The sequence below is a fragment of the Peromyscus maniculatus genome, chromosome 15 (assembly GCF_049852395.1).
Source record: "Peromyscus maniculatus bairdii isolate BWxNUB_F1_BW_parent chromosome 15, HU_Pman_BW_mat_3.1, whole genome shotgun sequence".
Taxonomy (NCBI): domain Eukaryota; kingdom Metazoa; phylum Chordata; class Mammalia; order Rodentia; family Cricetidae; genus Peromyscus; species Peromyscus maniculatus.
This window is the reverse complement of record NC_134866.1, coordinates 29,574,293-29,589,147: the sequence shown is the minus strand read 5'-3', so window position 1 is coordinate 29,589,147 and position 14,855 is coordinate 29,574,293. Positions and strand designations below refer to the sequence as shown.

At 37.6% G+C, this 14,855-nt stretch overlaps 1 protein-coding gene across 6 annotated transcripts in view; it reads left to right on the top strand.

Moving 5' to 3' along the window:
* LOC102914683 (UDP-glucuronosyltransferase 3A2-like) overlaps nt 1-14,855 on the top strand; it is a 32,793-nt gene that overhangs the window by 9,288 nt on the left and 8,650 nt on the right. For all 6 annotated transcript variants that reach the window (XM_076551775.1, XM_076551776.1, XM_076551774.1 and 3 more), the window contains one exon: nt 9,246-9,354. In XM_076551775.1, coding sequence (XP_076407890.1) covers nt 9,246-9,354 — 109 coding nt within the window. The remainder of the gene's footprint in view (nt 1-9,245; nt 9,355-14,855) is intronic.

The following is a 14,855-nucleotide window of genomic DNA, read 5'->3' as shown; positions in this document are numbered from 1 at the left end:
TCTTGGCAGAGTTCAGAAGTAACTTTTCCTTGTATCCCACTTGTCCAGAAGGACAGCACTCATATTATCAGCAGTTGAGGCAAGGGCAGTTCTTTGCCCAATAGGCCATTTTGTGCCAAGAAGACAAACTTCCAAATGGAAATATCTTAGAAGCCCAACGTTCTCTTGGGATCAAATTGGTGGTGCCAGGAGCAATTGTGTCTCACGTCAACAGAATTCTAAGCTAATTAAATGCCATATTCTCTAAGTCTATGAAGTGTTTGAAGATTACCTGTCCATCTGACCTATGTATCTGTAAATCTGGATAACCTAACTAACGTAACTATAGGGATGACAAGCATAGGTGACTATAAATCTATAAGTCTTATCTACTGAAATAACATAAAGACTAAGGCTTCATGTAAACAAGGTAAACAGTCTATAAGCCAATGTACAGTAAAGGACGATGACTTCAAAGTTGTGACAATACACAAGATATTTATAACAGAGGTAAGAATGTATATTGCAATATGCAATATGACAGTAATCTTAAATGTATATCAATATATAGAATGTCATAAACAGAAGTAGAACATACATACAGTATGACAGATATAAATTTACATTTGTATCAATATACAAATATTTCAAATAAGAGTAGAAATATATGTACATTATAACAAATATTGTTCTGTATCAATATACAAATTACCTTAAACAGGATATAAAAACAGTTTACATTTGTATCAACATATAGGAATCCATAACAGTGCATATTACAGTGCAAATTATCTAAGGCTGCTACTTGACTAAATTTGTTTACTAGTATATACAATAATCTACCATAATATCTTATACCTATCCATTCCATTTCTTCTTTTCCCTTTTTTTGAGATAATTTTTCTTCTCTTAAGGAGACTACTGAGTTTAATATTTTTTCCACCCTAACCCTATAACCATCATCCATAACTCTGAGAAATATGAACCCTTAGGGAGAAGTGGGGTCATTTTATTAGAATTGCTTCCTGCAGTTTAGGGTGTGATGGAATCTTTGTTTGGTACTGTGAGAAAGTTCAGATAGTTAAATCTCAGTTAGACTAACTGTAGATTCCACAGCAAGTCTCAGAGTAATGGGTAAGATTGTTTGAAATTCTGGCAAGAAGTGTAGTATGATGATGATTACCATGGCATCATTCTGGATTGGGTAGAGTTGTTGTTGGGGCCCCATCTTCCTTCTAGAGACTTCAGAGATTGCTATTGGAAAAACTTATTTTTTATCAAAATGGAAAGTTTGGATTTAAAAATGACATGAAATGTAAGAAAGGATTCTGAGAAATCAAGAGTTTGTTGCAGGAAGTATGAAATCATGTCTGAGAACAATCCAGAGAACAAATACACTTGAGGTAAAAGGCCCTCTCCTCTTTTCCCTGGAGCTTCTCTCACAGAGCCGCAAGGCCTTATTCATGATGTGTCAATCTTTTGACCACATTAGCACTCACCATAAAGAAATCTATGTAACCAGATGGTTCCCTTCTGCCTGCTGGTTTCTGAATATTCATTCAGAGACTTTTATTAATCATGAATGCTTGGTGGAAGGCTCAGGCTTATTACTACCTAGTCCTCTCATTTAAATTAATCCATATTTCTTATCTATGCTTTGCCATGTAGTTCATGGCTTGTTACCTCATTTTCTACACATCCTGCTTCTTTGGCAGCTGGCTGGCATCTGCCCCAACTCTGCTCTTCTTCATCCCCATCTTAAGTTCAATTGTATCACTTAACCTTATTCGGCCTGGCCATTGGCCAAAATAACTTTATTTATGAGAGCAACATATATTCACAGCATATACATATGTATCTATGTATGTGTCTATCTATCTATCTTTCTATCTACCTACCTACCTATCTGTTTATCTATCATCTAGAGAAAGGTTCTCTAGATGTTCATGTATACCAGGCTGGCTTCAATATTACCTTGTATTAAATGATAACCTTGATTTTCTGGTCAAACTTCCTCTACTTTCTGAGTTATGGGTTAATAAATATCTGCCATAAATTTTTGTATGGATCTTAAGCACAAATGTAGGCTTCGTGTACACTAGGCAGGCATTGTAACAATTGAGCCACATATAAATACCTGTCTACCCCACTTTTCACAAGGTATATATCTCAAGCTAAATGTTGTTTTTGTTTTGGGGGGACCAGTCCAATAACAGCAGAGACCCTCAGTGATTTACTACAAATATTCAGGCCTGGACCTGTTTGTATACATGTTCTGCCTGGCCATGTATACAAACAGGTCTAAGTTAGGGATATAATGATATCCCTAACTTAGAATTTAGTTTCAGATTAGAACATAGGCCTTTGTTTCTCTATCAGCTTATTAATTTAGTCTATAGGAATAAAACATATGAAACTTTCATTCACTATGTAAGGTGAAGTTGATTCAATACTGTTGGTTCTACATCTTAAAATACACATTTATCCTTAAATATCAGAATTCTCAAGCAGACACACGCACACAGAGTCTCTCTTGCATATACACAGGCACAGAGAGAGAGACAGAGAGACAGACAGAGACAGAGACAAAGAGACAGAGAGATGGAGAGAGAGAGGATTCTCACACGAGTCAGAATCATACTGTTAATTGTTTCAAGCCAACTGAAACTCTTCTATGAATCAACAGTTGAATCAAGGACAATCACATAGAGAGAGACCATGTGTGCACTCTGTATATCATTCCAATTGATTATTTCTTAACCATTGCTGAACTGAGGAGGGATTGGAATGTTAGGACTGACCTGTTTCATCTCCAGTGAAGGACTTTGTCCCTCTCACATAGCACTCTGTTCTCTCATGCATCAATCTGTACTTGCTGTTCTGTTCTGTAAATTCCAGCCAGATGTTGGTTCTTTCCTAAATTCTGAATCCAGTCCTCTCATTCAGGGAGAAGGCCTGACTAGATTTGAATATTCCTCTATCACCTGAATCCTGAAAACTAAGTCCAGTTAGTACTGAGTGTCCTGTACTTCCTAATGAACAACATGTGAATAACATTTTCCCCAGACAATGTTTCTAGTTTAGTTTTTAATCATTTAAAACACAAAGAAAATCTGTCTATTATTTCCTTTTGGTCACATTTCATTTTGTAAAGTATTTCATTGGGTTACTATTGACAAAGTCATCATAATTATAATATATATTTATACATATATTGGTATCTATATCTACCTATGCTTAAATATCTGAACACATGTACATTTATCATCACAGAAGATTTCTCCTCCATGGCTCTCCATAATCTTTGTTCTTGGCCATATTACTTCTCAATAGCTATTGGTGGCAAACAAAAAATATTACTATGTTAGTTTTTGTCTTTTGGGTTTTATATAAATTGGATTATAAGTTATATATACTTTTATTATAGTGTTTTACACAAAAGTTGTTATGTAAAGATTCATTCATAATGTGTGTGAGTAATTCATTGTGTTTTTTAGTACTATTCTATTGTGTGCATTGCCATAGTTAACTCATTTAGTTACTGTTGATAAAGAACAGGCTACTTATAGCTTTGTGTGGTTAAAATTAACCTGTTGTGAATGTTTGTATACACACATGCACACACACAGACACACACCCACATTTCTATATACAAATTATTTTCTCTACATTGGTAGCTGGGTGTTCAGTACCTGAAAGTGTTTATATATCACTTCATACACATATGTAATGCATTCTGGTCATACTTACTCCTCCATGTTTTCTATCTCCTCACCTAGTTCCCTAGCTACTTCTCTTCAACTTGCAAGTTTCCCTCCCATATTCATGTCTTGGTGTGTGTGTGTGTGTGTGTGTGTGTGTGTGTGTGTGTGTGTGTGTGTGTGAGAGAGAGAGAGAGAGAGAGAGAGAGAGAGAGGGAGAGAGAGAAAACCACTGTATTTAATATTTAGCCATAACCACTGAATTCAATATTTAACCAGAACCACTGAACTTAATATTTAACCAGAACCACTAAATTTAATATTATCCAGAACCATTATATTTAACCAGGGCAATCATTGAGTGAGCCTGGATGTGGAGCTATCTTCTGGAGTTGGGTGGCTTACTCATGGCCAAACCACTGATGGCAATGTCCTTCCCTCTCCTAGCATCCATGAACAGTCAGCAGTTTTCCCTCATGAAGGGCAGAGTTGCATGGGTCATTCCTCATCCTGATTGAAAGTAAGATCCAGTGTAAACAGCCCATGCTCCTGTGAGATCATGATTGCAACAGCCATGGCATGTTCAGAAGATAGTGTTTTATGACCCTTCTCTCCACCATTCAGCTCTTATTTTCTTTTCATCTCCTTTTCTGCTGTGTTTTTTGAGTCCCAGAGGCAGGGATATAGATGCCCTTTTGAGGACCAAGTACTCAATAGTCACTTACTATCAGTACATCAAACAGACATGAGTCTTTGCATTTACTGCAGCTTGCTGTAAAAAGAAGCTCTTTGATGAAGGATGGGAACAACACTTATAATACATGGGTGTGTAACATGGAAGGTCTATCATTAGATAAAAGCCCTGGTGGCTTTTTTCCACTGAGGCCAGTGTAGCACTGTGTGTCACTATGAAAGCTAGCCAGAAAGGGGCGGGGGAGATTCCAGTTCAATTCCAGCTTGATTTTCCTCTGCCTGACAACCACACTCTGTGGTGACTCTAGCAATACTGTCTTGTGATCTAGTTGGGCCATTAAGATCAATTGCAATTGCATATGTTATCTTGAGAGCTTCTGGGCTACCTGAACAGCAAGTCATAGGAACCTATCCCATACCCATCACTGCAATTTTTGTTTGATCACTGTGGCTTCTGGGATCATCATTATCTAAATAAGCATAACATCTCTATTTAAATAAGTAAAAAGTTGTTTTATGAGTGTTCTTGACATTAAATTTGTATACTTATTATGTATGTGCATGCTCATGTGTGGACACGTGGACATCATGGGAAAACCTGTGGGAGTTGAATCTCTCTTTCCAGTGTCTGAGTCCTAGGAATCAAACTCAGCCCATCAGCCTTGGCAGTGAGTTCCTTAACCTGCTGAACTATCTACTGGCCCTTTTAGGTTGTATTTTCTTCTTTCAAAATTAGCTTTTAGACTAGTAGATTTCCATATGGTTTCTGTATAATCTTTAGTTTTGGTAAGTCCCTGCTTTACCTTTCCTCTAAACTTCTGTCCTCTTTACCACTTAAAGCTTGCCAGTCTCACTATTTTCTCTACTTTCATGTTTCATGTGTCCTATGTCAGTCCTATTCTTCAGGATTCCCCTCCCCAGTCATTGCCCCTTTAGAGTCTCTACAAACTTTTGAAGATTAGGAATGGACCCATTGCTAGCATATCCCTAAAACAGCCAGTGAATTCTTTCTCTGCTATTTCTAGTCATTTATTCATAGATATTTGAATCCTCACTATGTGGGAAACATTACCATCTACAGATATAGTTAAGAATAAACATATAGTAACATGAAGTACATTGTCCTAGACTATCAATCCACTTCTACCTTTCTGAATCTTTATACATGTGTTCAATAGCCATCTATGATTATGTTGAATAAGTTTCTTCAAGATGGGGGCAAGCATGGTAAGAGAGTCATGAAGTAAGAGAGTATATTAACACAAAGAAGATCTCACTACAAATAAGTGACTTCTATGCTTTTACAAAGTCACCAAATGTAAAGCTAAAGAAAAAACAAGAATGATCCCTCCTCAGTGAGCCTAAGTATGCACAGTCTTAAGTATAAAGTAATTTCCTGAAACATCCCATGATGGGCTTAGTTGTGCATCTAACGAGTACTAAAGTTCATAGCACTTAGCTTAGTCAGTTTGACAAAAAAGTAGTGCTATGAATCTTCTCTAACATAGAATATTTAACAATGCTACTCAAAACGGAGTGAACCTGAGTCTTCAATGACTAAAATCTATTAGAAAATATCTTTTTTAAAGACATGGTTTGTCCACCCTATCTCCATTGAAAAATACAGTTTGCAATATTTTTAGATGTATAAAGAAAAGATGCCTGAAAGAATACTACTGCAAATGCTGACATCATAATATAAGTGCTCGCCATAGTCCATGTCATAAGAACACATTTGCGGGCTTTTTTTTGTGGAATAAATATGCGTTTACTTTGCAGAAGCATGCCAATGCATACTCACCACTGATGTGGTTACCACTCTAGAGGCAGTAGGGCCTGGTATAATGAAGTCAATAAATTAGGTAGATTAGTCTCATGCAATAGCCAGCTTTACTCAGAGCATGAGGCATTTTATACTCTGGGGGTTAAGAAGAGTCACCTGAGCAAAGTATCCAAGGGTTTTTGTAACCTTTGTTCTGTTATTCATTCATGCCATTAATTATGTTTCAACTGGTGCAATTCCTCTGATATTATTACTAATTTAGAGATACAAATTATAAGGAAATTCCTTTGTAATTTTCTCTAAAATTATTATGTATGTTCTTTTATAACACTTGACTCACACCCAGTTCCTTCTTTTTTTTTTTTTTTTTTTTTTTTTTTTTTTTTTTTTTTTTTTGGTTTTTTCGAGACAGGGTTTCTCTGTGTAGCTTTGCGCCTTTCCTTGAGCTCACTTGGTAGCCCAGGCTGGCCTCGAACTCACAAAGATCCGCCTGCCTCTGCCTCCCGAGTGCTGGGATTAAAGGCGTGCGCCACCACGCCCGGCATAGTTCCTTCTTTTGATTGTTCCTTGACTTCCCTCAGTGATGGTGGGTGTCTTTCTAAGCTTCTCATATTTATAACTTCTTCCAGAGAGACCTAACCAGGATTGTCAAAGAAAATGGCAATTTTGAGAGGTCTAAGGCTAAAATCAAGTTTGAAGAGAACCCATGATTGTGTTGTAATGATTCTGTGAGTTTTTTTCCGTGCTACTTTATTAATAGCATTTTTTTTTTATCTGTAGACATGAAATCAGCAAGGATATAAAGGGCATTTTCTGGGATCCTGTGTCATTGTTATCTGTGTTGTGTGGGCATAAACATTCAGTTGGGTCTATTCAGCTGGATATTATGTCATACAGTGTAGTCATCCTAACTCTTTACTATGAGCACTACTGCCTTGCAGACACAAAGGTGAGAGTCCTTTCACTGAGGAGACACATTCATAGTGTGTGCTGGAATCTACAATCATGAGTGAGTCTGAGATTCTAATATAAGATTGGGCTGAGACACATGATCCAAAAGAATAAAAAGGAAGTCCCAATCCTATAATCTGTCTACAAATACTAATAGAAACTCTCCAGGGAGTCTCATGTGAGGATTCTGTTTTTGGCCTACTTGTCTTGATTTGAAATTCTCATCAAAATCAACAACAGATGGGTTGAGATTTTTTTTTTCTGTAAAATGAGAGATATAGGTTGAAATTGTCAGGAGTTAAACTTCAAAAGTGGAATCAGACTGTTAATTAACAAATGAGTAATTAGGAGACATGCCAGAGTGGCCAGTTAAGGCATGGTGGCCTTTTTCTCTTTTCTTTCTTTCTCTCTCTCTCTCTCTCTCTCTCTTCCTTTCTTCCTTACTTTTCTTTCTTTCTTTCTTTCTTTCTTTCTTTCTTTCTTTCTTTCTTTCTTTCTTTCTTTCTTTCTTTCTTTCTTTCTTTCTCTGTTTCTTTCCATCTTTGTTCTTTCTTTTTTCTTTCTCTTTCCTCTTTCTTTCATTTTCCTTCCTTCCTTCATTCATGTGTTCCTTTCTTTTTTTTGAATAAGCATTTTGACTAAAGGTAGAACCCTTGAATTTGATCAAACAACCCACAAACAAACATGGAAACACCACTTTGTTCTGGCACCTGTTTATACTCCAAGTGCTTGGCTGCCTCAAGGAACAGGTTTGTGAGTGAAAGCCAATGGGGTCACTAAACATGACCCTCCCACAAATCAAAGAAATGAACAACCAAACAACCAAACTCCAAACATGAAATGAACAGCAACAAAAAGGCAAACAAGCAAATCAACACTTTTCATATTTCATTTTAATTTTTCAATGAAATGCAGGGAAACTGCAATCAAACTGACTTGTAGTTAACTGCAAACTCTAACTAACTATGGTGGCAAAGTTAATGAATAATTTTAGACTGTTTTCCTTTATAATTTCTCACATGTAAAGTGAAAAATAATAGCTGTGTCTTTAAATGAGAGCTGTTGCTAGAATTTTACATTACTGTAGACTGTATAAAAGTTCTTGTAGAATGTAAAGTCTCAATAAATGTGGTGATTTTTTTTTTTTTGTGCTCTAACAAATAAAGCTTGCCTGGAGATCAGAGTGTGGAACTAGCCTCAAGTTAAGAAGCCAGCCAGTGGTGGCACACACCTTTAATCCCTGCCCTTGGGATATCATGCCTTTGATCCTAGTACTTGGGAGGCACATGCCTTTAATCCCAGTGCTAGGGAGGTGGAGACAGGAAGTTGTAGCATGAATCTTAAAAGGTCTTATTAATAAAAGCAAACCTGGAGACAGGTACTGGGGTCAACGCTGGAAGATCAGAGAAGCAGAACAAGGCATAGATTCCTTGCCTCGAAATTCCTCAGCTGATCCTGTTTCCTCAGATTGGAAGCCTCTGTGTCCTTGTTCAAATGGATCTCAGCTGAACTGCTTCTTGAAAGCCTGAAAGCTTACCCAGCTCTAGTTCCTGGTACTCACGCCTTATATACATTTCTGCTTACCCAGCTCTAATTCCTGGTACTCACGCCTTATATACATTTCTGCATGGGATTGAAGGAGTGAGTCACCATGCCTGGCTGTTTCCAGTGTGGCTTTGATCTCACAGAGATCCAGATGGATTTCTGCCTCCAGAAGGCTAGGATTAAAGACGTGTGTGCCACCATTTTCTGGCCTCTATATCTAGTGGCTGTTCTGTTCTCTGACCCCAGATAAATTTATTAGGGTACACGATATATTGGGGAACACAATATCACCAGAGGAAGTGATATGGCTGGGTGGAAAGAGGAATATAAGCGGGGGAGGAGACAGGAGTTGTCTCTGATCTTTTAGCATTTACCACAATATCTGGCTCCAGGTTTTTATTATAACCAATTAGAATTTGCACTACAAATAAATATTACCAGATTACAGAATTGAATGGATTAAAAGAACAAAATCACTGAAGAAGAAAAATCAAATTTCTGCAAAGATATAAAATTAAATTACTTTTATCCCCCTGGCTAATGTGTAGTATATTATGATAAATCTAAATTTTATTCAATTGTTGTTTTCTTAGATTTTAAAGAGAAAATATCATACGAGGTTATAAACTGGCATCTATCTGAAGATGAGCTAAAGGAAACTGATAATAGAAGACAACTCCTTTGTGAAGACATAGTTCACAGGTAATTTGTTTCAATTCTTGGAACCAAAGTATTGCTAATCAAGTCTTACAAATGGGGAGATGATGGTCACATAATGCTTTGAATGAATTTAAGAGAGATGATGATGGGAGCACTGGTGGATGTGGGGATGGATTGTGTTTGGGTGGTGCACTGTGGATGACTGACAGCTCCATAAATAATGGGATAGTCTCTAGAAAGTGGAAGATGTGCCTTGTAGGCCTTGTTTTTACTTGACGTCTGTGCATGTAGTCTCAACGAAGCCAATGCAGTCACTTCAGCTTCTCTATTCAGGGAAAGAAGAGCCTCCTTCTTCCATGTATCTTGTCACCTTCTTACATAAGTTCCTTAATGGAGGAAGTCACTTGCACGTGGGTGTGCCATGCTTTGGTCCTTTCCTGTTAAACTCATTTAAAAGCTTTCCTTTCCCCCTTTTTATTCCAAACAATTTTTCTTACATGACATATCCTGATTGCAGTTTTATTGGTTTAAATATTAAGGCCACTCCACATAGTTAAAAGGGAGGTTTATTTTGTGGGGTAACTTACAAGTGAAGGGATAGGTTACAGGGTCTGGGAAAGGTGAAGCGCAGTCCAGCAGTGTTCTGTGAAGAACTCTGCTCGGTCTACCTCCAGCGTCCAGGATTCATGAACCAAAAGAGCTGGCCCATCTGGCTCTCATGTCTTCCAGGTTCCTCTCTCAGTTCTGCCTTGTAGGCGTGACAGTTACCGAAGCCTCAGTAGGGGTGGTACTTCCAGGCCAAAGCTGGAACAGCTACTCACTACACAGTTTTCCCTCCTTCTATCCTTCCAGGAGTTTCTCACCTGTGCTCCCACCCAGATCCACTCTGTTTCTGTCACTCTGTCACTATTAGAAACCAAAAAATCTTCTAAGGTGTAATAATGAAATATAATAACAATAAAACTAAAAATATCACATCAGAGTTGGGCAAGAAAAACAAAGGAAAGGAAAAGAGTGCATGAGAAGGCACAAGAATCAGAGACCCACTCTTGTACATAATCATAAATCCCATAAAATCACTAAACTGGATGCGTGTGTGTGTGTGTGTGTGTGTGTGTGTGTGTGTGTGTGTGTTGTATGTGTGTGTGTTGTGTGTGTGTGAGTGTGTGCATGTGTGTGTTGTGAGTGTGTGTGTGTGTGTGTGTGTGTGTGTGTGAGCTGCCTCAGTCTCTCTGAGTTCATATTTTCTTTCCTCATGTTGTTTTAGAGGTCCTTGTTTTCTTCATGTGGCCGAAACCCTCTGACTCCTTCACGGCCTGCTATTTCTCTGGGATCCCTAACCCCCAAAGGGAGAGAATTGATGGAGACATCCCAGTTAGGATTTAGTGTTCCAAAACTCTCACACTCTGCATAATATTTAGCTATGGGTCTCTATATTTGTTCCCATCTGTTACAGGAGAAAGCTTCTCTGATTATGATTGATCAAGGCCCTTATCTAGGAGTATTGCAAAATACCTTTAGAAGTCATTTTATTGCTACATTTTTTGTTTTGTTTTTTTAGACTGATATTATTTGGTTTTACCCTGGGTCCTTGGGCTATTTAGGCACAGGTTATTGATTACCCATGCAGTGTTTGGTATGTTTCATCTCATGGAGTGGATTTAAAGTCAGATCAGTTAGTGGTTGGTTACTCCTACAAGCTTTGTGCCTCCATTGGCCTAGCATATCTTGCAAGCAGGACACCATTGTAGATCACTGGTTTTGTGACAGGCTTGGTGTTTATGTTTCTATTTTGATGGCGTGCCGAGTATGTTTTTATACCAAAGATGCTAGAACCTCAGCTCTATCTAGGCAACAGCTCACTTTCTCCACGTTCAATGGTCTGTGTATGTGTTGTCTTCAGCAATAGAGCCTTGCTGTCAGTTTGTGGACAGCAACCTATAGTTTTGTCAACTGCATGGGTTTTTTGGATAATTTCTGTGGGACCCTTTTGTCCAACATCTCAATTAGGTTGACTCAATCATGGTACTGGATACTCATATGGTGGCAAGAGATGGTGAGTTGGGACTCTGTCTCCCACATCATTTGGCAATTTTACTGAGATCACCTTCGTATATGTATACATTTTAGCCAGTGTCTATTATGATAGGTTTTAATTCTACCCCTAAAATGTCCATTTATTTTATCTGTGTCTCCCTGTATTCCCTCCCTCCTCACTCTCCTCCCATCCCACTTAATACCCCAATCCAGACCCCCCTCTTCCACCAATCACTATTTTCCTTTCTTAATGAGCTCTCCTCGTTTTCACTGGTCCCTTATGTTACACCTAATCCCGGTGTTTCTGTGAATTGTAGCTTGGTTATCATTGACTTAACAGCTAATGGCCAGAGGTTAGTTTAAAATTTTTCAATGGCTAGGTAATACAGATGAGCCTGAGGCCTTTAGTCTTTGACTACAGAACCTCCTTTGTGTTCCACATGGATGACATGTAAAGATTTGTTTCTTAGTTAATTTCATTGGTCTCATTCATCTCTGTCCTGGAAAATTTCACTTAATATTCAAGGTGGTACTCACAGCACCATGATTCTTTTTGGAAATATTTCTCACTCAAGACTTAAAGATCACATATCTTTTGTCATATATTTTTAAGAAGTCAAATTGCACCTTAGACTATCATAGTTGTTATTTATTTACATTTTGACATATATATTGAATTTTCTTTTCAAGCTTGAACTCTTGAGGTATGGTTCAAATTACAGGTAAAATACAGTGAAGTTGATGAGAATAGGAACTTCTTAAGAAAATTTACAATTGATTTACCTTAAAGCGATTACCATTCTACTAGAGGTATTTAGTGATTATTATATAAAATATGGAAAAATGGAATTTAGCTGATAAATATTAATTATGCCATGTGTTTATCTACATTCTATTGGCATAACAGGACAACTCAATTTGGATGTGTTTATAATAAAAAGCTTATTCAGGTTACAGTTCTAGAGGTTCAACTACTGGTGTCAACATCAGTCAGGTTGATTGAAAGCATCATGATAATGGCAACATAATGGCTAAAGAATGTGTGGCTTGAAAAGTCAAGAGAAGAGAAAGAACAGGTTTCTGTCTCCCACAGAGGTTAACTCAAAGTCGAATGAAGACCATTTTAACTATCTATAGGGTCAGAGTTTCTAATAACCTCCTACAAAGATATCCTCCTAAAGATTCCACTACTTCTACATAACCATACTGTGCACCAACTCTCTGACAGATCAATCCCTGAAGACAAATGATCAGAGAGCCAAAAGAGTGTATATATCAATATATGTCAATTTATTCATGGGTGCTAAGAGAAAACAGACTCACATATGCAGGATAATGTAGATCCATTTGCAGCATCCTTCTGTTTTGCCCATGGGTGAATAGAACCAGTTCTCTAGTTTCTAGCCATACCAAGAGAGAGAAAGTACACATCCCCTCCTCAGTTTTAAACAGTCACATACCCAGAAAATCCATATCACTATCGGGCCATTTACCCCAAGGTCATTAGCATTGCAAATTGCCATAGCAGACAAACTGTAGCTCTTGTGACTTAAAGTTGATTTTAAAAGTGAGCAAAAATAAGCCAGACTCTGGGCTCTCATCTTGTGGATCTTTTGATGTTGGATGACAGGGTGCACTTGTGCATTTTACCAGGTTGCTTATCTGCTAAGCATTGATGTGAAAGAGTCCCTGCAAAATGTTGTAGGCAAGAATCATCAGTAGAATGACTAAGTTGAAGACAATCTTCAGTGTCAGTTTGAGCAGTAGAAGTTGTAAATTCTAACAATAAGCTTCCAATCACACTTATTTTTCCCATTAGAAAGTTAAGTTAGTATATAAAGTAATAGGCTTTGCTATCGACTTTTTAGAAAACATTGATGTCAGTATCTTTTCTTCTAGGTTGCCCCCTTCCTCCATAGCACTATTCCATTACACATGTATCTCTTTTGATGACTTTGTTATCTGCTCTCATTGCCTCCTTTCTAATTTCATCATCAAAAAGGGAAATAAACACACACACACACACACACACACACACACACACACACACACACACTTTTAAGTTTAGGTTTCATATATAAGAGAAAAATATCTGTGTGTTTTATATTTTATTTTTCTAATTGTTTAGTTTCTAGGCAGCAACTTGAATCATGATTACCTTATTCCAATATTATCATTGGAAATTTCCCTTTGTGTGATAAAATATGCAAGCCAAGATACACAGGATTAAAAGAAATTGTGGGAGGCCAGCTCCCACATTTTAAAGGGTTTCTATGAGGAGGAGAGAAGAATAAGAAACATTTTAGATAGAAAGAAAACAAAGAAGAGAAGGACAGAAACACAGGATAGCTTTGGGAGGACCTGGATCAAAATCTAACAGCCCCTTCTACCCCTTCAAAGGCTCTTTTTATAACAATGTCAAGGGGCAGGTCAAAAGATCTTCCCCTTGCCATCAAAGCACATTGCACAGTTAAGTGAGAAGCTTCCAAACACCTGGTAACCACACTCACTCATGGTTCTGATCATTCCCTTATGCAGCCCTGCTGGGTAGAGTAAATTCAGATCCCACTAGGAAACTTCTGTGGGTCTACACAACTCCCCCTTCTTAATATTTTAAACGGCCCCTCAGACTCCTCAGATAGACCTTCCTTAGGTCATTTTTCTTCCCTAGTCAGCCTTATCCTTCCTTGAGATACACATTCCATCAAGCATACTCTGTCTTAGATTGGAAGCTAGCAAGAAGAATGTTACCCATCCCTGACTACTAGCCTCTGGCAGGGGGAAGTACAGAGCTTAACTCAGCTATGAATCAGGTCTCTACTAAGAGTTTGCAAATAGTTGAAAAACAACAACAACAACAACAACAACAACAAAAAAACCACAGCAATTCCTAGGGCTGCCACACCACCTCCCAGTAAAGGAGTAGAGGATGACTAACAGGGATATCCTTTTTGATTGGGTCTAAGATGTCTATAACAGACTTAACTTTGCCAAGCCCTTTTTTTACATCAATAAACTCTTGATGCAAATGCATTAAATAAATCAATAAACTAGTGATGTAACTGCATCAAACTTAAAGACTCCCTTAGCTTCACCAAATCATGGTTCATTAATATCACCAGGTTGACATAATTCTAGTCTGAATATTACTATACATATTTACAAGTAGCATGACTATTACTATACATATTTACAATTCAAACTTATATTCAAAAGCAAACTCTCTACAGGACTACTTTGTAAACTTTAGCAAACACCTTAAAGAGATCTCTTAACATAAATATTTATAATTTCTTCCAACAAGACAGAGGGTACATAAATCATGATTATCATAGTTACCATAGTGAACTCAAAACTGTTTCATTTCTGAGGTTGCAAAAGCTCAGAAAAATCCATCCTAATCATAGTCTTAAAGTTCTCCTTAAAGTTTGAAACCAGAGACTAATTCATTCATGGCTCTGGAGTCTTCATATCCATTCTCTTGACCTCAGGGCAGGGCAAAAGAT